Source organism: Poeciliopsis prolifica, unplaced genomic scaffold (genome assembly GCF_027474105.1).
Source record: "Poeciliopsis prolifica strain line A6 unplaced genomic scaffold, Auburn_PproV2 SCAFFOLD030, whole genome shotgun sequence".
Lineage (NCBI taxonomy): Eukaryota > Metazoa > Chordata > Actinopteri > Cyprinodontiformes > Poeciliidae > Poeciliopsis > Poeciliopsis prolifica.
Window position 1 is genome coordinate 4,847,478 of NW_026562405.1, and position 25,404 is coordinate 4,872,881.

Consider the following 25,404-nt stretch of genomic DNA (forward strand, 5'->3'; position numbering starts at 1 on the left):
TGGAGTAAAAAAAAACCTCCAGACTCAAAAAAGACCAACAGAGCAGTAAATGATCCAAAACTATAAAAATATATAAATGCATTTTCATTTAAAATAAAAACTTCTTTGTAAATATGTTTCAGTCAAAACGCCTCTAGTGGCAGCTTTAGCTTCACCTTCAATACAAGAATGATTTATTATTGCATTTTAAAAATGCTTGTCTTAAAGGAATCAAATGAGTTGTTTTAGATCTTTTAATGAATTTCTATTGTATAAAAAAGGCTTCAGTGGTTAAATAGAAAATCTCCAATTAATCATCAGAATAATAGATTACTTTAATCATCGTTCGCTCCAGTTGTGAGCAGGAGGCAAATGCAGCTGCAAAAGGCTCTCAGTTAAAATCCCAACAGAATTCACTGAGTACTTTTAAAAGTGCTAGCTTTGGATTGAGCCTCTTCTTCTTGAGTAAAATACCAGCCTCAACATTTGCTGCATTAAATCTACTGTTTTTATATTTGAATGGTAATTTGGGCTTAAAAAAGCTCCATAGTTGGATTCTCCCATAATGCCTCTGTGTGGCTGTGTTGGATCTGTTAGTTTTGTGGTCATGATGTCGGAACCGGTTGTTCCTTGTTTGCATCCTGATGAGGTCACAGTTGGGAAAAGAGAGTTTTACCTCAGCTCTTTCTGGCTTTGATTTCTGTCCTGTCTGGCACTTGTCTTTCTGTCTCTTGTTTTGTTGTCTGTCAGCGTTATGCGTCAGCTCTGCCATGTTTTAACCGCTTGAATCTTTGTTTTTTCTTTCTGTCGCTGAGTCCTCTCTGCGACTCTTCTAAGTGTAGCGTTGGATTTTTGGAACCCATTCAGCTCTACAGCTGCTTTTGATTCTGCTCATTTAAACTAGAAAATCTAATTTTACAGTGAAGCATAACCAGAGAAAGGTGGCGGGAATTGTATTCTGATTTTCCCACGCTGATGACAGCAGTCAGTCCTCCTCCAGATGAGATATTTGTGTTTCTGGGTGTGATGAGCAGAATCAAAAGCAGCTGTAACCAAAGTGGAAGTGGTCGAAGTTAAGTCAGTTCTTCTTGTTCCCGTCAGACAACTGTCATGTCAACAGTGGAGAAGACTCGACTAGAATCCCACAGTTGATTGAGTGTCCGCGTGAGTACCACCATGCTTTCCTGCTGTCCTCATCCATGTCCACGCCGCTGCCCCCTGCAGGCCTGTCAGGAAATGACATTAACAAGCTGAGGGAAAAAAAAACTTTGTCCACCAAAATCAGGATTTAGATTTTTCCAGTGAAAACATCAGAACACGCGACCTAAACTGAGTATCTCAACTTGTTTTATTCTCTGACTTCAACCAATACTTTGAAGTCACTTTTTAGCAAAGAAATGCATTTATGTTCCATTTTGCTTTCGGCTTTTGTTCTATTCTTCAGAACTGTTTTCATTCACACCTTGCTGCCATGACAACTGTCGTAACCCTTCGTTGCATAGATTGTAGTATAAGTTTTATGGTTAATTGCGATTGATTATTGAAATAATCAACTAATTTAATAATTGATTAATCATTATCTGGAGGATGCAGACTCAAAAAAAAGATAATTTGCAGAAAGAACGACACAGTCAGAGAGGATTGATCTGAAACTGCAAAAATATAAATACTTTGCATTCAAGTTAAAAATAAACCTCTGTCTGTAAATCTGTTCTGCCCAGAAATCCTCTAAATGGCAGTTTTGGCTTCACCAGGTTCGACTTCTGTAAGGAAATTGAAATGAGTGAATTTATATTAATTGTTCCAGTCGCAACTTCCTGTGGGGAATTTTTACGTGCCACCAGCTGTTGGTTTATCCCAGAAGGAAACTAAATGTTGTCATAATCAGCCAAGTATCTTCAGAGAGTTTTTGTGGATGGTGAAGCTGTGGGCAGGAAGAATCTCCAGTAACAGTCAGACTTGCAGCTCGTCTGAAAAGGCCTCTGACTGAAGACTGTTGCTGTATGACGGTCTCATGACATGTTTTGATATGCTAACGGCTCCATTTCCAGACAGCAGAGACGATATTTCACAGTATCGGTTTCCTGGATGACTCCATCAGTGTTTATGCTCTGCTAATCCACCTCATTTGCTTTTGCCGCTCCTCTTCAAATCTCTGAATGGTTTAAAATCAGGGTAGAGAGACGTTGGAGTTGGAGACATCGGAAGTTGTTTATGATCCAGAAAACGTCAGTTTTTCTTTGTTTTTCTAGAGAAATGATGGAGCTAATCACCGCTAACGCAAGAAAGCGAAAACTACAGCTCGGCAGTGACTCGTTAGCCAGTCAGTTTGCTCCTCAGTAAAATTATAAGTCAGCGTCTGACCTCTCTGAGCGATAAACACAGAGGGAAGTGTTGTCCTAGAAACCGAAGCAGCAAAGCTTGTGTTAGCATGACTCTACGCCTTTGCTCCTTCAGGAACTAACTCCTCACTTCCTGATCAGCCTTTTAGAGGTTTTTATCCTGATGAATTCAGAGTTAATTCCTCCACTAATAAACTACTGATGCAAAATTTGATACAATTTATGCATGAAGATAAAGTACTTCTAATTCTTTGTATATTTTTATTCTTATCAACAAACTTGTTTTGTTTTTTGGGGTTTTTTTTGCAGCCGTCAAGCAGCTGAAGGAGAACGTCTGCTCTTCGATACACAAACTGGCCAACTTTGATGGTAGGAGTCAACCTGCTTGTTAGAAATAAGGTTGAAATTACCCTTTTATGCTTTTTTAGGATTATTGTAGCAGCTGACATACTTAGTGTTTTATATAATAAATTTTAATTTATCCATACTTGAACCAAAGGCATGGTTTTAAAACAAAAGTTTTATTTTACTGTTCCACCAAATGCCAGAGAAAAGACACATTTTGCTAAATTGTCCCAGAAATTATTGTGATAAAGAAGAAAATTATTTTGATGCCATTTCCATCTCATATAAAGATATTGGTATGGTAATATAAGTTCTCTGTCTAAGACGACAAACTTTAATTTAGCTAGTAACACTCCACACATTTAAGAATCCAACATAACAACCAAAAGCAATAAATAAAATGAAATAGCTGCACACAGCTGAATCAAAAATGAACAATTAAGTCTCTGTAAGCAAAATTGCCCTTCAAAAAATATTAGAATGGATCAAAATGCAAAGTGCTTCGCACATTTTAATTTATTATGTGATTAATTAAGTAATTGCTTATTGCAACAGGCTTACAGAAGACTATTATTTTAATCTGGTATAAATGTAACAAATTAGAGCCCAGAATAATTATTTTATTACATAAAGTGATATTACTGTAAAAACTCATGTACTGGTTCTGATTCAAGACAGAACAAAGAAGCTAACTGTAAATTAGCATCGATGATGATAAAATAGGACTGTTCCTGGATGTTTGCAGAAGTGATGGATGCCCACTTGCAGAACAACCAGGCGCCAGAAGACGACCTGCTGGCCAGTCCCGATCGCCTCAAAGGTGAAGCTCTGACACGACACACCTTTAACGACGTCACCTGAGCGCGCTCAGTCTGCTCACGTTCTGCTCCCAACAGGAAACCAGATGGACGCCAAAGAGTCCGACATGTCCGACACGCTGAGTCCCAGCAAAGACCGGAGCAGCGACGACACGTCAGGTCAGCAGAGATCAGGAGGAGGGATTTCATTTTTAAAGAGGCAGAATTATGTCAAATTTACTTTTGTTTTTTAGCACTCCATCATGTTATAATGTTATTCGCTCATCAAAGACAAACCCCGAGTGTTGCCTTGATTTGTTCATGCATGTTTGAGAAATCCTTTAATCTCCATGGCAAGCATTGAGCTGTGAAAAACACCTGGTTGGACCGACTCTGCCTTCAAGGTGCAGCTCCTCTAAGCTGTGCTTTCCAAGCTCCTGCCTCACTGAGCAACCCTGAGCTTTGGATCTGAATCGTTTTGGTTGCTCCTCATAAAGCGTCTTTTCATTTGGTTTCAGACGGCAACATGAACGACCAGGAGCTGAACGAACCCCAGAACAGAGTCGCTCTCCTCAAAGGTAACACTTTTGAGGTTTGGGGCAGAAAAAAAACTACATTTTCAGACTTTATTTAGTTTTCGAAATGATACAAATAAATAAAATAAAAATAGTGATTTAGTTACTGTTTTTCACCTAAATGTATCTTATGATGCATCCGATTTATCCAGATTTTTTATTTTTTTGAGTTATAGATGATGAGTCTATAACATAAACACTTTTAAAAAGTTGTGTTTAGTTGCCTTTTAGACCTCTGGATCCTCCTGGATCAGCTTTAACGCCAACTATGCTTCTAGTTTATCCAGAACTGACAGATTTGGAAAGTACTTGATTTCTGAATAAAGTTCCTGAAAGTGTTTGATATCAAACTGCACAGTTTTGTAATAAAGTACAATCTAATGTTGGGTTAAAAGCTTAAATTTGGAAAACGTTATTTACAGTTTATACCATATATTCACATACACCTAATATAATTACAATGATAAGTTATGTTTTCTGTAGTTCAGTTGTATTGTTTCCATCTCCAAAGTGGTTTTGGAAATGTCTTTACCTTGAAATGCTTGAAAAGTGCCTGAAGGAAAAGTGAATAAAACCTGGTAGTAGTTTGGTGAACTGATTTGCAAAAATGTTTTAGATTTTAAAATTCAGCCATCTGCAGAATCCGGAGCCAAACGGACCCGGCTAACAGCTGGTGGTTTAAACTTAAATGTCCAGAATGTCCTGAGAGCGCGGCTGAAGATTTGAGTCTGTTGTGCTTTCGCGTTATTTATGATTAATCAATTATTGAGATAATTGTAAACTATTTACGCAGACTTAAAAAAGGCAATTTGATGAAAGAATGACGCCCTCGGAGCTGCAGTGAGGCCAAAACTGTGTCTAAATTTAAATTTAAAATAAAAAACACACTTTTGTCTGTAAATCTGTTCTTCCCAGTGTTGCAACTTCCTGGTTCAATTCTTAATAATTGATGACTGAAATAAGTGTTGGTTGCATTGCTTTGATTGGTTTTGTTTGTGTTTTTTAGCGGAGTTGAACCGGGCCGGTTTGGACGCTGGAGACACGGAGAACGTCATCAGCTACCTCCACAGAGAACTTCTGGAAGCCCAGGACTTGGCCAACACCGGGAAGCAGAAATGTCTGGAACTACAAGGTAGATTCCCTTTATCTGATCAGACAGCTGTCTTCTGGCTCTTCAAGTTTTAAAGTCGAAGTGTTGGGACTCTCTGTCTGCAGCTCTGTTGGAGGAGGAGAGGAGGAGTAACTCCAAGCTGACCGAGGAGTCAACCAAACAGATCCAGTACCTGCAGAGTGAGTACGCGCATTCGGAAAAGATGCGGTGGATGAGTCTGGTTCTGATCTGTCCCCTGGCTCTGTGTGGTGCAGCTCAGCTCGGGAAGCTGCAGGCCGACATGGAGGCCCTGAAGGAGCAGAGGGAGAGCACCATCTGCAGCACCAGGGAGGATCTGTACTCCGCCCAGGAGGAGGTACTGCTGCACTGCCTGAAGAATAACACAAAACATTCACAAAACAAACTCTGTCTGCATGGATTCCTGTCATCTAACATTACTTTTGTCAAAAATTTTTCTTCCAAACTAATCTCGCATATTATGTGTTAATTTTTTGCCTCGCAGGGCCTTCCTGTCTTCATTGCGTTCTGTGACTTGAAGTGGTTGCAGCTACCGCTAACTGCTAACAAGCCCATGCTAGCTATAACTCTATAGGAATGTTTCTAATTTCATTCTGCAGAAATGACATTAGAAACATGAGTAGACCAGGTGTTTAAAGTAGCTGATCAACCACTGCACTGCTGGATTAGCTAATAGCAGCAACAGTTGATAAACTACAGCGATCACTTATTAATAATCACATGACAAACATCAGGCCTAAATATATAAAACTGAAATGGACTGAATGTTGTGTTTTTGTGTGATAAATGAGTATTTTTGGTACTGATATATTGTGTATAGCGGCGTTCTTTCATTGGTATGGAAACAAGTCTAGCCAACACACAGTGGATTATTTTTATTTTGACGTGACGCACTCAATCAATAATTCCGACATGTCGGGGTTTCTTTTAGCTAACAGAGTTGTTCTGCTGCTGCAGCGCAGCTGCGAACAGCATGCAAAAGAGTCGTCTTTTTATCCTCCAACGTTGTGCGCATGTGCAAAATGTTTGAGTGTTAACAATAGTCTATAATGGGCTAAGTGTCCAACCACCGGTTGGTCGGACCACGTTGGATTCAGGGCTTAAATTTCATCCAGGAAGGTCTTAAAAAGTCTTGAATTTGCCTTGGTGAATCTTGGTGGATCCACTCACCCTGGTTCTGTTTCGGCTGTTAGATTCTCGTCCTGCGACACGCCATGGAAACGGCCACAGCTGAGCGTGAGCGCGAGATCGCCGCCTTGCAGGCAGACCTGGGCGGCGTGCGCACGGAGCTGGAGCATTGGAGGAGCACGGCGGCCAAGTACGAGGAGGAGATCAGCCGGCTGCAGGAGGCCTTTGCTCAGCAGCAGCAGCAGCAGAACACGGCCAGCCAGCTGCAAGGTGGCGCCTGCGCCCACATCGACGTCCGGCTGCGCCGCGGAAAGCTTCACGGCTGTTCTCTGTTGTCTCTTCCAGAGGAGTGTGCAACTTTGCAGCAGCGCTGTGCGTCTCTGCAACAGGACTGTGACGGTCTGAGAGCCGAGCGGAGAGACCTGACGGACAAACTGCAGCACCTGGAGGCGGAGCTCAGCAGGTACCAACACAAAGTCCGCTCAACGTCTGTAGAAAGAGCTGCGCTGATGTTGGCTAACTTCACAGGCTAAGAGGTTGATTTGTGACAATAACACTGTCACAGAACTGATGATCCACACACACATTTATGAGGTAAAAATGGAGATAATAATTATATGTAAAAGTTCTTGCTGTGTAAAATATTATTATTCAGGAGTGAGATTTAGGACTTTGTGTTTGGTTCACAAAAAATGTTTTCCTGACAATCACAGCTGGTAAGAAACAAAGATTCCCATTAAATTCCATAGGAAATGAATTCGGGTCATTTTGGACCCACTCATGGAAGAAAGGCGCGTAAAAATCCTATTTCTTAAAATGTGTAAAAGGTACATTAAAAAAATTGCATAATAACATGTTAGTTGAGGAATACCTGGAATATGAAGAGATGAAAACTTTTCATTGCAAAAGGATCCACTTATGCATCAGAGGGTTAATATTGATGGTGAGTTACTGGTTCCGGTTCTGGACCTGAATGTGTCGGTTTGTGTGGTTTCCAGTACCAGGGAGCAGAGTCTGGTCCTCAGCAGCAGTCTGGAGTCTCTGGAGAAGCGGAAAGAGGTTCTGCAGGACCAACTGGGTTCTCTGGAGAACCAGCACCTGGAGGACGCCAGCCGGCTGAAGACGCAGCTGGACCAGGCCCAGGCCCGAACACACACCCTGCAGAAAGAGGTTCGCCACTGATCCGCCGTTTGCCACGGTGGTTTGCAGACAGGAAGTGACGCGGGTCTGCTCTCTCTCCCCCCGCTGCAGTACGAAGACACTCAGTCTCAGCTGTTTGACCTGCGGCGGCGCTACGAGAAGACGGAGCAGGAGAAGCTGAACATCCACCAGGAGCTGGAGCAGTGCCGCAGCAGCCTGAAGCTGCTGCAGGACAAGACCAGCTCTGTGAGTCCAAACACAAATAAAATCGTCTGTTCGGATGGAGGATTTTCTCTCCCTGCTTGGATTGATGAGCTGCGCAGCGTAAACAAAACATATACTAGAGTAGCACTACTTCAACAAATTTTTTTCAAGTAAAATTAAAATGTAGCATTTTTATTTTACTTACACAAGTAGATGTGGTTGGGTAAATATAACTAGTTACAACCCAACTCTGTCAGGAAATGGTTTAAAACTATTTTAACAGATCAGCTGCTCATTTTCATCAAGAATAAATTAAATTCCTCCTCCCTCTTTCAGCTCACTTTATGTTTTGTTGTTTTCATTTTTTCCGGAGCCGATTTATGAGAAACTTGTTGGATTGTTTTTATGACCTAAAGTTCATTCGGTGAGGCGGAGCAGCTTCTTCTTCTCCTCTTCCTCCTTTCCAGCTGACTGTTGTCGTCGTCTCGCCGTCTTTATGTAACTCTGAGCTCTAAAGTAGGATTGTCAAAATAATCTGAACTATAAAAGTTTTTTAATCAATTATATATTTGGAGATTAATTGAATATTATAAGTTTCATGTCATAAGAGTTTTGATTTTTCATTTTGACGATAAATTCCCATTACTGATGATCAAATTGCCCCTATTATAGTTTTACTGCTTTCTCCACTGTTTGTGGCATTAATACACACTGATCAATACATTTGAAAATATAGTTACCAAGTGCAGTTTAGTGATTTAATTATTAAAATATTTTTCCAGACATTTGTGTGTTTTTGGGGCTTTAATTGCTGTGACACACAGTCACAGTCGTACACTTACCTAAAAAATGTAATAAATAGTTTTTATCGTTCTGCAATATGATAAAACTGCACTGCAAGTGGTAAATATCAGAACATAACATTGAACTTATTAGCATGATGCAACAAACTGTTTTAGTTCAGTTTAGTACGCAGCTCTTTTTGTGTTTTTGAGAAACAGGAAAGTGACATTTCAAATGTTAAGTTTACATAAATGACGGCTGAATTCTTATTAGTGCATGAATAAGGAAGTTAAACTGTCATTTCATTATTAATCGAATTGTTTATAAATGTCTGGTGTCGGCTTTATGACAATCCGACTTCTTAATATTGCAGGAAGTTTTCTTCTTCTGCTGAGGATGAAAAACATTTTTAATAAACTCGACTCCTTAACAGACATTGGAAATGCCTGAAGTCAAATAATGTGACCACAGTTAGATTAAGTTGGTGCTTCACTCGGCACAGTTAATTAAAATTAAAGCCAGTTTGTTGATATTTGTTCATGTCAGCTGATTTTCTCTGGTGTTTTGGTTCGTAAACTCGCAGCTCTTCAGGATGAACCGACACTCCTCCCACCCTCCTTTGTTGCCCCTCCTGCCCCGCTGCAGCTGCTCCATCCTCCATGTTGTTTTGTTTGGTTGATTTGCTGGCTGATTTCTTCTTATCCCTCCCTTCCTCCCTCTAGCCATCCATATTGCAGCCTGTCCAAGCCATATTCATGGGCCTTGTCCTGGCTCTGCTGTACTGGTGTTTCGGCCAGTTGTGGTAGAAAGGTACACACCGACATGACATGAGTCTGTCCGCTGCCTCCATCTGTCCGTCTGTCTCTGTGACCTCTGGAAGGAAAGTCTGCTGAGGTGAAGTTACTGTTCCGATCTGGGGTCAGTTCAGGGTCGCAGGTCGATCTGATCGCAACACTTTGAGTGAAAAATCAAACGTTTATCGTCACTTTTTCCTCCTCAAAGCTACGTACGGAAGAGGATCAGGGCCACATAATTCTTTTTATTCCATCCTTTTGCAGAACCACAACTCCAAATTTATACTTTAAACTTATAAACATAATGACTAATCACAGCGTTAGAGTGATTAATTTGATGAAATGCTTTCATTTATTTAGAATTTGCTTTGGATTTATTTCAGATCTAATGGAAAGAGACAAATAGAAACAAGTCAACAGTTCATTTCTGCTTCTTGACCTGCAGAAAAACCAGGAAAATCTGAGAAACCATGGCAACAAACATGCACATTTATAATAATAATCATTATTTCACTGAAAATTACCTTTTGCGAATTAAGACTACAAATATAATAAGCATGGGTGGTTTGTCGATACGATAATTTATCGATATATCGTTTATTCTGCGTTGATACTTCAGGGTCACTGACTCGGCTGGGAAAACCGAACCCTGAACAGATCAGCAGGACTTTGACTTCACCTCCTGAACTTCCTCTCTTCATCTTCATCTTCATCATGTGTGAGCAGCTCTGACCGCATGGCCGTCATTCACACTAAGATCCTCCAGGGGGCAGCAGACTCCCAGCACACATGGACCATTTATTTAAAGGGATACCGCCACGCACTGTAAAAGCTACTTCAACCTTAATAAAATTACTACAATTTAAAGCAAATGTAACGTAACACTTTTCAAAATAAAAGTCTCAGTTAGAAATGACTTCATTGTGAAATATTCTCAGATTTCAGTGAGTTCAATCATGAAACATGACTAAAGGAAACATCCTTCACATTACGACCGAATTGTTTCTTGATTGTAATAATGATAATCTAGTTATTGTTGGTCCAGTCAAAGCCCAGACGTGATGAGGCCAAACTCCTGGTATCTCTTTAAATCACTAACAGCTCCTCCGTTCACCGCTGCGCTCTCCTTCATCCTGTTTTTATTTTCTGCAGGATTTGTTGGTTCATTAATCACTTTTCTTTGCTGCATGCCGTTTGCTGTTTGTTTGCAGGTTTTTTTGTTTTGCTCTCAAACTGGGTTTTGTTTCCTGCAGCCATTGGCAGATTCATTGTCATTTCCATCGTTTGCTTTTTGCTTTTATTTGGTGCAGCTTTCTCTTTTTCTGCTTCTGTTCTTTAATTATTTCTTTTTTTTGTCTCCTGCAGTCCTAAAAGTGATAAATATGGTTTTCCTTTTTGTATATTTACGTTGTTTTCAATAAATTTATTTGCATTCCTCCTCCTTCTTAACCATCTGAGGGGAAGATCTCATTAAGAAGCCTTTCCTTCATGTCACAATGTTTGCAGAGCGCTGCCTGTTCTCAGCAGCTGCACATCTGTGGTGCGTTTGAACAGATGACAGGAGAATTGAAAGGTTGACTCGGTCTTGAACAGCGTTCAGGTATCCGTGATAAACGAGCCGGGCCTGGACGGTGCCGAGGTGCAGACAGATTTTTATGAAGCGGAGAGAAACGACCGTTCTGGTCGAGGAGAAGATGGAGAAAATTCAGCGCGTTTAGGAGTCCAAACCCGCTGGAAGAGAAACGAGGATCTGGATCAGTTCCTACCAGGACAGCAGACACCTGCAGCTGATTGAGACATTTTATTTCTTACAGCTTTATTCGCTTCAGTTCTCAAGTCACCAGAACGAGAGAACATGTTCAGAGCTGGTGTTATTTAGGTTTTAAACTCTAAATTATCATAAAATTAGCTCCAATAGGCCTGTCACTATAAATTGTCCCAGAAATTATTGCAAAAAACTAAAATCTTGTTGTTTTGGGACCAATTTCAAGTAATCTAATGGCAGGAACACAAAGATCTCAAAGATCAATAAACTTTAAATTCTACGGAACATTTGACGCTGGAACTGGAAGACATTTTAATGATCCAAAATAAATAAATGAACAAACAAAATGAACTATGGTGTGTCTGTAAGCAGCAGTGTCCTTCAGAATAAGGGCCGGTTGAGACCAAAGCACCAGAATCAAGACTTTGGTCATCCAGTTTTTGGTAGAAGGAGAGAAACGATAAACCAGGCGCATGGAAACTATTGAGTTTGTTTTAATTTATCATGTGATTATTTATTGCGACAAGCGTAGCAGGAAACAAAAAGCTCAATCCCTTTTCAGCTCTTCAATGTCCTGAGATTATTTTGGCTTTGCAGAGAAACTCCCAACAGATTCGCAGTTCATCAGCACAAGTAGAAAAACTGCGTCTGCAAGAATCACAGCCACCAAACAGACGTGGTTCTGTTCACAGAATCGCTGTCCAAACCGGAAAATTTAAACCACAAAATCCATCAAATAAAAACACAAAATCGTATCAAATCTGTTGATTAAAGATCCAAAACATAAAAATGGATTCTGACCTTTTATTAAAAGAAAAAGAGGAAATCTAAACATTTTCTGGAGGCATCAGTCATTTTTAATTTTCCTGGCCAAATTTTTATTGTTCTTGACTTTGATTAAAAATGTCATTTCAAGTGCCTAAATTGGCCCACGGGCCACCCTTTGGACACCCTTGATTTATAAAGCATGGCTCATATTTGTCAGCTGGATTGTGACCCGGTACCACTTCAGGTCCAATGAAAAGATTAGAAACATGGTTTTAATTTAAAAACAGAGAATAAATATTATCTTTTGGACTGACTTTTACCTCTTCTCTCATCCTTCAGGGTGATTTTCTGACGCTCTCTTTGGTCCTTGTTGGGTCTGGTTCTGCTGACTAACCGGGTTTGGTTCGTTTTTTGTTTTTTTCCCCGGTGACAGAGCGGCTGGAGCCCCTGGATGCCGGTCATCGCAGTGATGGTCGCCGTGACGGCAGCCGTCCTTTACCCCAACCTGTCCAAGAGCAGCGCTGCCTGAGACGCCGCCGCCGCCACCGCCACCGCGCCGCTTTCTGTAAAAAAAACAAAACAAACACACAAAAAAAAAAGAAAGAAAGATTGTACATAATTGTAGAGGGAACGTGGAGGTCGTGTTTCCTGCAGAGGACTCGGATACTTCCTGGTTTATTTTTTTGGATTTTTGTCATTTTTATTCTCTGACTTCTGGTCGGGTCTCTCTGGGTGACGAAGCGCCGAAGGTGAAACGTTCCAGCTCAAGTTTTTCTTTCTCTACTGAAACATTCACTGATATTTATATCAAAAATCTGCATCATTTACTCCAAAAAAAGAAGCGATTTCCCTGTTTTTGGAGCAGATGATTCCACGTTTGGTTGTTTCCGTCAACAGTTAACACTACCAGTCTGGGAAACGATCCACTGGAAAGCGTTCTCACTGAGGCGTCACGTTTTTGTTCTTCTTCGGGGAAATTTGGGGTTAAAACTTGAAGCCAAATTGTTAAAATTCAGATTAATATTTTTTACTTTTCTGTTTTGGTTTTTAGTTGTTTGTTTTTTCTGGGGCGCAGGAATCGGGGGGGTTTAAGTGCCTCTGATGTTACTAACAAACACCGCAGTTTGTGTGCAGAGAAAAACACACATTTTGACCACCAGAGGCCCGTCGGCGTTGGGAGTCGGACTGTGACGTCGTCATTTCGGCCAATAAAAACAGAAAATCTTCATCATCATCAAAATTTATCAAAGAACGGAAAGGTTTTGGTCATATTTGAACAAAAATAATCATAATATGAAAAATGCTTTCTGTATAAACTTATTTATGACAGTTTGAGTCCAAATCTTAACGCCTGGTTTTGCTTTTTCAACAAATCCAAGCGCGTCACAAACGGCAAACATGGCCGCCGACTCGTGGCGCCCGGGCCTCTGAACGTTTGTTTTTTATCCTTCAGCAGTAACGAGCTCTGTGGGTGGGTGTCGGTTCACAGGTCGGGCAACGTTCGTCATCATCCGTGTTAATCTGTCTCGTCTCCGTGTCGATTCAAATAATAATAAATAATAATAAAAGACAGCGAACAAATATTCCTGATGTTTAAAGAAAAAACACTAAAGTTACAGAGAGAATTGTAAAATAAAAGGTTGAGTGACGTGCGACTAGACTTATTTTGTTGAGACTGTGTAGAGTTATGAGAGGTGAGAGAGCTGTTGTAGAGAAATGTTATTGAATATATGCAGAGAAATGTTTTTGGATTAAAGTTGTAGCAAAGCTGACCCACCAAACCCGCCTGCTGCCTCTTTAATCACTTCTTATTCACTTCTTATTCACTTAGACAAGTGTTTTTACCGGAAATGTTCCCAAAAATAAGGTTAATTTTTCTGTTGAAGCTCAAAACGAAAGCCAAGATTTCAAAATGCATTGAAAGCAGCACTCTAAAAAAATCACTTTGTATCATTTTTAAATGAATAATTAGCCAGATTAAATATTTGGTTGCTTACCAACTGTGAAGCACGGTGGTGGTGGAGTCATGATTGGGACTAAAAGCTGGAAATTGAGCTGTTAGCATGAGACTGTCTTCTGTCAGAAGCATCTCCTGATTAGCTGTAAGACTGTTATTGGATGATAACAGTCATTCTTACCAAGTGCTTGTCTATTTTTAATAAAATATCTTTTTACATAAGTTAAAACTAACTCACAAATAACTTTTCAGCAATCTAATAAAGCTTGTTTTCAGTTAAAATTTATTTTTTAAAGTCATATTTCCATTGGCAGATTATTTCACTTGTAACACATTTGAAATGTTTTAAGTGTGATAATCTGCCATTTCTATTTAATCAATATCTAAGAGTTATTTGCTGAAAACAAGCTTCGTCTTGCTGAAAATTTAATTATAAGTTAGTTTTGTTGACATATTTGCTCCAGAAACTCATTTTTGCAGTACAATGATTTTAAATGTCCCGTTGTGCTGAATAATTTTACTTGGATTGTACCAAATTATTTACTGTATTTGGGACAAACATCCTATATTAAATGACAAACATGGCAGCAAATTTTCAACAACGCCTGAAAAAGAAAGAATCAGGCTCTACGATGGTTTAGTCAAAGTTTTCTCGTCTTTCTCCTCCTGTAATGCAGTAAGTTTTAATGTATTTTTTTAAGTAAGAATTTAACAGATTTTTCTCTTTTTGTGGAAAAGTTTGACCTGAAGTCAGAAATCTGGTGAATCTGGGTTTTGTTCTCCAGCTGTTTCCTAAACTGATGAGCGAAGGACAAAGAGTCTCTGAGTCGTTGAGTTTTTACAGTGCGGCTCGGTGAAGACCTGAGCAGGAGACGGGTCCGGACCCGAGTCCCTGCCGGCTCCCCGGGCGTCTCGGCACGGCAATCCGGCATCAATCACGGAGCCGGAGGAGGATCCGTCTTTACGAGACGGCTGGGACATGTCGGGGATTTGGAGATGACGCATAAATAAATCTACGTCTGCCGGCACAAAGGGAAACGCGTCAGCTTTATGAAAACAACGTTCTGCTTTACAAAACCAAACTTTTCTTTTCTCCATATAAAACCAAATGTTTCTGTCATTTAGTGTGTTAAAATCAAACTTCTCTTTTCTTAAGTATTTTTAAATAAACCAAACTTCTCTTTTAAAAGAATATATATATTTTTAAGTCAAACAGTTTCCTCTCTTTTAATCTTTTTATTATTTTGATCAAAAAACTTTTAATAAAACCAAGTTGTTATCTTAAATAAAATCCTATTTTCCTAACACATTTTTAATAAAACCAATTTTTTACTAAGATCAATATGTTCTATTTTTTCTGCCGTTTTTCATTCCTGAGGTTTTAATATAAAGTCCATTTTAACTTTAAATCATCTCAGAAATGCAGATTTAACTGAATGTGATGAGGAGGCAGAACCTTCATCTGGTTCTGAATCGATCGAAGCCGATCAGATAAACTTTATTGATCTGCTGGACCTGAAGCAGCAGAAACCAGGCAGCTTGATAATGACTCAGTTTGGGGTTTTTCCTTCTTTCAAACTGAAGCAAAATGGACCTTTAAGGCCTTTTTGTTTTACTCTATTCTTCATTTCCAGTGAAGAAGCTCCATATTAAATTCTCAAAACATTTTAAAACTTTTTGTGCTGCTAATATTCCAGAATCCTCCACCAGAATATTATCACTCACAAAAGGAAGAAGCAAAAACAGAAAATACATTTCAAACTTGCTGGATGTTTTCACTCAAACTCACTTTTATATATAAATGTCTAATTTGGCACATTTTTAATTTTGATGTGAAATAATTAAAAAGTGAGTTATAGTGGTGTAGATTAGTTACAAAGCTAATTTTGACATAAAACACAAGATAACTTGTTTTATATAAATTGAAAATCAAATATGCTTTTATCAATCCTGAAGAAAAATTAAATTTTAAGTCAAATCATTTCAAAGTTTACAAAGACAATTTTGAATTTACAATAATTTTATCTATTAAAATAAACATTTTATATTTTATTGTTTTTGTTGGTTCATTTACGTCTGCAAGTTCTAGATATATTTTCCAATTTCTTTTATTTTATTTCAACTGAATTTAATAATTAAGGAAAAGCATAAAATATTAAAAAAGAGTATATATTTGTTGCGAAAGAGTTGCCTCAGTCAGTCTTGCAAAAATGCTAAAAATCAACTCACTGTTGGTTTTAAATATTAGTAAAGTTGAGTCAGAATTGTGTGTCAAACAGAGAAAGAAAAGTCTGTGAATCAGAGGAGGTTATAAATTCCGAGCCGCAGTGAACGCAGCAGCAGCCCTATATTCTGGCCGAGTTCAAGCAAAGACTTCAAACCAAGTTGCGGCGGCTCCGAGGAAACACCTCCGGCTTCACTCACACTTCAACCAGAACCAGAACCGAACCCACCGGGCGGGGGGAGAGAAGGACGCGACATGCCGGCCACAGAGAAGGACCTGGCGGAGGACGCTCCGTGGAAGAAGATCCAGCAGAACACCTTCACCCGCTGGATCAACGAGCACCTGAAGTGCGTCAACAAGCGGATCGTGGACCTGCAGCTGGACCTGGGGGACGGCCTGCGGCTCATCGCCCTGCTGGAGGTCCTGAGCCAGAAGAAAATGTACCGAAAGTACCACCCGAGGCCCAACTTCAGGCAGATGAAGCTGGAAAACGTGTCGGTGGCGCTGGAGTTCCTGGAGCGGGAGAACATCAAGCTGGTGTCCATCGGTGAGTGACCGAGAACGGAGCGGCCTGGGCGGGGAGGAGGCTGGCGGAGGGACCGGGGGACCGGAGGGACCGGAGGGACGGGGGACCCGAGGGACCTGAGACCTGGGGACCAGGGGGGTGGAGGGTCGGGCTCGGTGGAAGTTGACTCTCCTCGTGTTTTCGCCACAGTTTGGGTGGAAAAAGTAACTTTACTAAAACTTATTTTTACTCAAGTTTCAGGCAAAAGTCGCCATCCAAGAAATTCCTCAAGTCAAACATTTAGTTAAAAGTTTACTGACCAGTTATCGATTATTTAATATTTAAATATTACATTCTGAGACAATAGGCCAAAATATTAACCTTAATGGTCATTTTTATATTTTAAGGACCAAAATGATGATGATTCATATGTCAACAAATAACAATCAGGCAAAAGAAAATGTTTCCAAATCAATAAATAATAATAAAAAACTTTAACAAACTGCAGGTGTGTTCTGTCACTGAGTTTTTAGTTAAAAAATGTTTGCTTTTTTTCTACTCAAATAGCAGTTGGTTGATGTAAATGTAACTAGTTACTCCTCGTCTCTCCTTCTACTTGAGTAAATTTTCTGTATTTTCCAGCCTCTCTGTTTTTCAGCAGACTCAGAGACACGCCTGCAGTTTTATTAACGTTTCTGAAGTTTTGCATGGAAAAAAGCAAATTTGGAAACATTTTATTTTGCCTTTTAAATATCAAAAGTTTCACATAACTTTATATTTTTGTACTTCATTAGAGTTTTTACTAAATTTTACCCTACCACTTTACAGCTACTTTTTACTTTTAGTGGAGTGAAAATCTGTTGAAGTGATGCTACTCATCCATACTTGGTTTAACTTTAATTTATATGAAAAACAAACTTATCAACTTTAATTTAGCCTCATGTTACTGTGAGATTGAAGTTTTGTTAGTTCCTTTAACTTTAGTTTCTCCCATTCCTGGCTGAAAATGTATTTCCTCTATTTATTTACCTGACAGATTTAATTGCGGTTTGTTAACTAATTAAAGCTCATAAACTTCATCAGTGTTATCCTCTAACCTGCTGTTTATTTCATTTAATTGACTTTTAAAGACCTGACGGTGATAAAACCTTCCTACTTTGAGCTGAGATGCATAAAAGGCCTAATTTAGAACGGATTGCTGGTTGATCCAGGACTGGGTGGAGATAACCAGCAGCAGATGAAGCACACCTGCTGCCTGGGTTTCCATTAAGGCCTTTCATGCTGAGTTCAGGAAATGGAGGAACTTTCAGGTGGAAATCGATGACTTCAGCAGCTCTTCTTGACGGGTCATTGAGTTTCTGTGGGAGAGAAACGGCAATCTTTTCGTGTTTCTTTATTTTTAGAGTCGCACCAATCGACTAGTTAGAGATCGGAACCGGCCCGATTCACCACCTTTCATCTAAATGTTGAACTTTCTGCTAATTTAAAGCATCAAAACAACATCTGGCTTAAAATGTTTTTCTTTTGCTCGCTTTCTTCTCTTTGAAAATATTTCCTGCCATTTTAAATTTTTTAAAGTTTAATCTTCTGTGAGTTGGATGGTGAAATATTAAACTGAAACTTTGATCATTTTTATTGATGAGAAAATGGAAAAAAGCTTCTGGTCACCAGAATCTGACATGAGCAGCTCAGTTCTTTGAAAAACACAATTGTTTCAAAGTTCTGCTACTGACAATAATTTCATGCTGATATGTTCAAAGGTTAAATTTTATCTCGAAAACTGATACCAAGTATAACTTCAAGATGCTTGACATTCCTCATCTTCATTTGTAATATTTTATGCTGAAGTTGTAGCAAGATTTATACTTTATTCTTCTCATAATATGACTTTCATTCTTGTAATGAAAATAAACATAAAAACATACTAATCTGTTGTAGGACTGACCTGAAATTAAGGTGTAAATAAATGGGAAATGTAAAACAAGATGGCCGCCATGTGGACTGTGGAAACCCAAGAAGTGCTTTGGTGGAAAAAGATACAGATTTTTCAAAAAGTAAATCTCTAAAAGCTAAAGAGAAATTTGTTGATCGATTTATTAGCCATAATAAAAACTAATAAACTGTCCTGGTTGGAAACGTCAACCATGATGCAGTTTGTCTGTTTTTACCGTTTTCTTCAGATTATTTTCCCCTAATGAGAAACATTTCTCCTCTTTGACAGGAAGCAGGAATCAGCAGGTCAGATAAAACTGAATCAATATCTGCCTGGAAATGTCCTGATCGGTGCATTTCTACAGGAGGCTCATCACTGGTTCTTACTGGTTTTTACTGGTTTCTGCTCCAGTTTGTTTGGAGATGTTCGGCTTGTTACTCGCTGTGATTCTTTAGAAAACCTCGGCGGATCAGATTTGTTCCAGCCTGCCCTGCAGGATTAGGGGCAAACATCCATCTTCTCTTTATTCATCCTCCTCTGGGGTTCGTGGAGGGTCTCCTCCTTCTGCAACCAGAGGTGTGAGTCGGCAGGAGGGAACTGGGAGTGGTGTGGGAGGAGTTAAGATCGGAAAGTGACTTAAAAAGACAAATATGCAGTGGATTGAAAACATTCCTCATATCTTAATGTGTTTTAGTGGAATATACCACAGATTTTTATTTTTAAGTCTGGACTTTGACTTTGGAGTTTTACCACCCGATTATGCTCCAAAAACACAAAATCTCGCCAAGTAGTTTGGTTTAGTTTCAAGTGTTAACATCTTAACTTGGCTAACTTAGTTAGATGTTTTCAGTCAATAACTCTTGAACCTTTTCTTCACTTAAAGACATTTTGCATGTTATAACTTAAATGTGAAATCTGTCATTGAAACTAACATTTTCCCATCAGCTCTGAGCAGCGACCCCGTCGCTGCAGCCTGAGGCTGCCCCGTCGCTGCAGCCTGAGGCTGCCCCGTCGCTGCAGCCTGAGGCTGCCCCGTCGCTGCAGCCTGAGGCTGCCCCGTCGCTGCAGCCTGAGGCTGCCCCGTCGCTGCAGCCTGAGGCTGCCCCGTCGCTGCAGCCTGATGCTGCCCCGTCGCTGCAGCCTGAGGCTGCCCCCGCTGCAGCCTGAGGCTGCCCCGTCGCTGCAGCCTGAGGCTGCCCCGTCGCTGCAGCCTGAGGCTGCCCCGTCGCTGCAGCCTGAGGCTGCCACCATGGGGAAAGCAAACGACAAAAGCTTCTTGTTGTCATGGTCTTTCACCCCGAGAGTCTGTAGACTCGGCTCGGTTAATGACAACAGTTCCAGCGGCTGCAGTTCTCTTTATTGCTGTACCGAGTCCAACAAACCAAACGGCTGAAGCAACCTGTTTCCCTCTCCGCCTGTGGGGGCGCTGCACCAGAAACCACTGAAGGAATCGACACCAAAACCTCTGAATACACTGAGCAAAACATCCTCTTTCATGAAATGTAAACAGAAATTGAGTGGCATCAAATTTTAGCGGATGGAAGATTTCTCTTTAGTTATTTTCTCCTGCAAGCGCTAAGCTAACTCGTTTGTTTTGACTTTCTTTACCCACAATGCCTTGTGTTGAAGTCCGCTTGCCAGTCTGTTGTGAGATAAGTTGGTTTTCAAACCCCTTTCACTTCTTGGCAAACGGTCGGGTTAGTTGTTTGAACAGCTTCGCCTTCAGTCAACAGGCTAATTCACCTCCTGCTGCCTCAGGAAGACACACCTGGGCTCCACCAGGTGTGTCTTCCTGTCCTTTGATCGGACCGCCACGTTGCTCTGATTTTAAGTGGAAATGTCAAAAACCTGTTGCTTTTAATGAAAGAAGATTACTATACTGAAATATCAAGCTGGCGTAAAATGAAACTAAATGAAGGGAAAATGTTTTTTTTTATCAGGGATGCAAACAAATAATTGACTTGTGGTTACTTGATTTATGAGATTAATTAGTTCAAACCATCAACTAATGTTTGGTGAAACCGCCGCTTAGTGTTGTAGTTTGACCTCCATCCAGCAGGGGGCGCTGTTGTGGAGAGAGAAACGTAGCTGGCGGCCATTTTTCAGAACAGGAAAGAGAAAGTGTCAACTTGTCAACCAAAAGTCACTGATTTGTTGCGAAAGCGAGGATGTGGTGACAGACGTTTTGAATTGCAACAAACAAAAACGTCGAGCCTGGTTTGTGTTGCGGACTGAGTTCAATAGCATCATGGAGAAGTTTCCACATTCCTCCAAAAACATGGCGTTCCTTTATGAATATAGCTGCTCATGGGAAATATGTGTTTTAATATATTTTAATCTTTTTTTCTTTTATTGTAACTATACTAAACCTGTAAGTTTTATTGAAAAATTTACTTTTAGTTTTTATTTTCCTATGCATTTACTAGAGTAATTTTATGAAGTATTTCTACTTTTGAGTAAGATTTTCACATAACTTGGATATTATTAATTTGGTCAGTAATTGAGTAGACTTTTTCCCAGATACTTTTTCACTCTTGAATAATTTCTTGGATGGAAACTTTAACTTTTACTTGATTGCAGTTTTTGGTTCCTCTGCCCATCCCTAACCGTCTAGGCAGACTTATGAAGACACTGTTGTCATTGCATTACTTGTTCTGAGAAAGCTGCTGGATTCTCTCCATCAGTTCGGCTCAGGAGGGAGGTGCCGATCCGCTGACGGGTTTTAAAGTTGGCTGTGAAACGTTTCAGAAAGTTCATGAATACTGCAGCCTTTCTGTTCCTTGGAGTTCAGAGCGAAGCGTCGACTGATGTCGGTTCCTCCTCAGAGGAGTTCCCAGCTTTCTCTGCGGGTCGAGAGGGAGAGAAGGAAAGCTGCTGGCTGAACCTCTGAGGCTTGGCGGACGGAGGGAGGCGAGGTCACGGCGCATTCAGAGGCGTAAAACAGTGGTGTGCGCTCATTTTGGTTTTCCACACCACAGGAGAGGAAATGACTGAGTGGGAGCAGAACTGAATGTGCTGCAGCTACACGATTAAAATCTCTTCAATTAGAAATGTGCTTCAAGTCGAGCTGCACCTAACAATTATTTTGCTTATCAATTATTCTGGATGAAAAAAATTGGCACACTTATAACAGTAATATTGCAAGAAACTTGTTTCTAAAGATCAAACTTTAAATTATAACGTGTAACGCTGGAAATGGATTTTAAATATGCAAATAAACAAACAAAACAGAAACTATAAATAAAATGAATTGTTACGTCTCTCTAAACAAATTTTCCTCCAGAAAAAGGCTGAAAGTTGAGACCGAAGCGCCAGACTCAAGACTTTTCATCCAGTTTTTGGTAGAGAGAAAAGTGATGAATCATGCAAAAAGAAATGATAGATCTTGTTGCTTATGCTCTGACAAACGATATTAGAAATGCACTGAAAGATGCAAATGGAATTTTTAAAATAAGAAAATAGACGTTTTATTGCCTAATATGATATTAAAAAATCTCATAACTTCAGTGAACTTTTTACAAAGGTTTCATCTGAAGTAAAAAATAAGTTTGTTTTCTGCTGGACTTACCAACACGATGCAGGACTGATCTGGTGACTTTTTAAAATGTCTGACTCATTAATAACCAGAAAGCAAATGGTGATAAATATTCATATATATTTTTTACAGAATTTTAACCTGGTGAAGCTAAAACTGCCACTTGTCCAGTTTGGTGCAGGACAAGTTCACATTTTTTTTGTTTTCTGCTTTTCCATCTTAAATGCAAAGTGTTTGTATATTTTGTACAAGTTTAATTCTTGCTCTGAATATGTTTTTGTTTAAAACTGTCTTTTTTGGGTTTATATAATCCAGTAAATGATTAATCAGTTTCTAAATTACCCAATTGTTTCGAAAATTGATTCATCCGGTTAATGGATTCAGCTCCCGTTTAAATCCCTTCCGGTTCTGCAGGATTTTGTTTTCTCTGAAGGGATCGGCCGGTAATCGTTTGCTTCTGCAGATAACGTCGCGTTTTGTCGCCTCTGCTTCAATTTATGATCGGCTGCTGTTTGAGCTCTCGTCAGTTTCTACGGTTAGTGTTCATGACACATGCGGCGTCCTTACTGCCACGGAAACGCTGCTCGCCCGGGTCGCTGCAGCGTTCAGGGTAAACGTGGCAAAGCCAATATTTACTGATCAATTGGGTCAAACCAGGCAGAAGCTTTAATACGAGTTTCGCTAATGAAGCTGCGTAAACGTTTTATGGAGTGAAAACAATTTGGGACGATCGCTGATTTTAAAATGGGGATCCAACATGTAGACCAGAAATATACATGATCCCAGTTTGGCCTTACTGGAACCTGGACACACTGGGAACATTCCAGTTTAGCCTTACTGGTGCCAAGGCATTCTGGTGATGGACCAGTTTGGGATACCCCGCTGATAACTGGTTAAACAGGAAGTTATGGTCTGAAGATCTGATTGTTATATTTGGTGATAAAGACCCAACCCTTGATGTTTCATCGCCCACCAACAGAATCCGACCCCCAGCTTTAGAAACCTCTGCTATAATCTGGACCTTTCCCTGACAGACGGACATAGAACTCATTTAGTTCTCATTTGAATTGGACACATTTTTCTGTTTATTGAATAAATGTTTTTTTAGCTCCTGTCTCTTTAAGAAAAGCCCCAGCAGTCTGTCTGCCCCTCTAATTGGTAAAATTGGCATTTAAGGGAGATTTTGTTTGAGACGTGCCAAACTGCCTCCTCTCGGGGCTTCAGATGAAAGTTTCATGGTGGATGAACAGGAGTATCGGAAACACCGGCTGGGTTGTAAATGAGGCGTTTAGGAGTCCTGTGTTCAGTGGGAAAACAAACTCCTTTTGGTTTGTATTTGCACAGCTTTAAAAAGCAGAATATGTCTAAAGTTTACAGGATTCCCAGAAAAAAAAAAACTTTGAATGTGTGGGAAAAACTTTTCTTATTGTGAAATCATGGCTGGCTCCGTGCCAGCAGCAGGTTGTGCTGTGGGTGTGTCGTCAGGCCTCTGTTGCATCATGGCTGAGTAGATCAACCTTTGCTGCAGCATTTGTCACATTAAGTTGTTTACTTTTCATGAATTCCTTCAGAAGATATCAGTTTATTCTGTTGAGTCTTTAGTTTTTCCTTCCCAGCCGGTCGGTAAAATATTGAGAACTGACTGATCCTGAACCTAAACTCTGAACTAGAACATTGGTATTTACTCCCAGCGGTTGATTCAAACATCAAATTTAGATATTTAATGTTTGATTTTTCCCTAATTCCTCCATCTGAGCCACTTCCAGCTCTCCCTTCGGTTCTGATTGCTAAATAACGTGTGTTAATAACTCTGGTATGCAAACAGCGTTTGTTCTGTTTTTCCCTGTTTCCTCACTGCTCATTTCATTATGTTGGGGAAAGGTTTCCTTTCTGGCTCGGTGAGGAGAGTTTATGTTATCTGCTCATGTCTGAGAAAGTGTTTGTCTGGAGTGACAGGAATCAGTTAGCGTTCTGAAAACAGGCCCAACAGGATCCGACGCGCTCAGCTGTCGCCTTCGTAGCGTTTCATGAGCTCAGGTTGTTTTTAATCCGGAAGTGATTCTGCTGCCTGCGCCGCTAATGCCGTTTTCAACAGGCAGAGGACATATTTTGTCCTCTTCCTGGATAATGACAAATGTTTCTGGACGATAAATTGTCACAGACGTTTTGTGATGAATGATGATACACAGTGTCCCAAATTATTATGCAAGTGGTATTCTCTCAGGTTTTCTTAAATGGTCAAATGATCAATATAATTTTCAAGTAATGAACTATCGCAGTATAAATCAAATTTTACTCAACAAAGCTGAGAACAATATTTAAAAAAAAAACAACTCAAAATGCACTGTTCCAAATGATCATGCACAGCAGATTTTCTAAACATTTGATGGATTATAAAGAAGTGCAAATGGTCGTTCTGTGAATGTGCAGCATTACGTGGTAACATGTACTGAAATCAAAAGCTACTTCAGTCGAAAACATCTTAACAGATGAGTTGCATGCTAACATTGGACCTTCTTTGATAAACAATTCTTGCATCCTTTCAACTTGAGTTTCTGGAAAGTTTCTGCTTGAATTTCTTTGCAGGATGTCAGAAAACCTTCCCACAGCTGCTGTTTGATATGAACTGGATCCCAGATCTTCTGTTAGAGGAAACTCCAAAGGTTCTCAGTAGGGTCAGAGGTCAGAGGAGGATGGTGACACAGCATGAGTTTCTCCCTTACACAGTGATATTCCTTGTAGCATTCATTGTCATGCATGAAGATGATTTTGCTACTGAAGGTACGGCTCTTTTTGAACCATGAAAGAAAGTGATCAGTCAGAACATCCATATATTTTGCTGAGGTCATTTTCACACCCTCAGGTGGCCTGATGAGCTTCCTTTGCCTTTGTCTGAGCGTTTAAGTTATGTTTAAGTTGTTCAACAATCTGACTACAAATGAGACATTGATCATCTCTCCTGTTCCCTTTTGCCCATAACCTTTGACCTACTATCTCCAACACATCAGTGATCTTTAATTGCAGATGCACGTTTTACACCATTTCAAGTTCCATGTCAAAATCACATTCATTCCTTTGATTTAGCATTCATTTATAGTATTATAAGTATAACTTACTACTCTTATTATAATCATAATGTGAGTTATTACAGATGTTTTCTGAAAAGAAACAAAGAATAATCTATTGTAATTATTTGATACCAAAGTTAGTTACTTGTTTCTTGTAAGTGCTCCCATGAGTGCAAGTATTATTATAAGTAAACCAATATTAAGCATTTTACTTTGAATCTTATCCAATTACTCAAAATGTTTAGATTTCAACCTTTAAAACCTTCGTGCTTTGAAACGAGGAATAGTCTCAACTATTTTTATAAATCTGCAGGCTGGAAACTCACTTTGTCTTTTTCCAGGAAACCTGCTGTTCTTGTCTCATCTCTCTTCCTACGATGATTTAGATAGAAAAAAGAAGTATAATTAAAGCAAAGTTTCCAGGAGACAAAAA

At 39.8% G+C, this 25,404-nt stretch overlaps 2 protein-coding genes across 13 annotated transcripts in view; both read left to right on the plus strand.

The window, feature by feature from the left end:
- slmapa (sarcolemma associated protein a) overlaps positions 1-13,521 on the plus strand; it is a 49,854-nt gene extending 36,333 nt beyond the window's left edge. For 4 of the 10 annotated variants that reach the window (XM_055050119.1, XM_055050123.1, XM_055050127.1 and 1 more), the window contains 13 exons: positions 1,081-1,143; positions 2,631-2,690; positions 3,412-3,486; positions 3,563-3,643; positions 3,982-4,041; positions 5,045-5,170; positions 5,254-5,328; positions 5,404-5,504; positions 6,361-6,565; positions 6,641-6,758; positions 7,294-7,465; positions 7,547-7,681; positions 12,183-13,521. In XM_055050119.1, coding sequence (XP_054906094.1) covers positions 1,081-1,143; positions 2,631-2,690; positions 3,412-3,486; positions 3,563-3,643; positions 3,982-4,041; positions 5,045-5,170; positions 5,254-5,328; positions 5,404-5,504; positions 6,361-6,565; positions 6,641-6,758; positions 7,294-7,465; positions 7,547-7,681; positions 12,183-12,278 — 1,367 coding nt within the window. In that variant the 3' untranslated portion in view covers positions 12,279-13,521. The other 6 variants (XM_055050122.1, XM_055050124.1, XM_055050126.1 and 3 more) reach the window with 4 other exon arrangements.
- Positions 13,522-16,075: 2,554 nt separating this feature from the next.
- Positions 16,076-25,404, plus strand: part of LOC129372683 (filamin-B) — a 58,110-nt gene continuing 48,781 nt past the window's right edge. For all 3 annotated transcript variants that reach the window (XM_055050107.1, XM_055050105.1, XM_055050106.1), the window contains exon 1: positions 16,076-16,477. In XM_055050107.1, the coding sequence (XP_054906082.1) occupies positions 16,186-16,477 (292 nt within the window). In that variant the 5' untranslated portion in view covers positions 16,076-16,185. The remainder of the gene's footprint in view (positions 16,478-25,404) is intronic.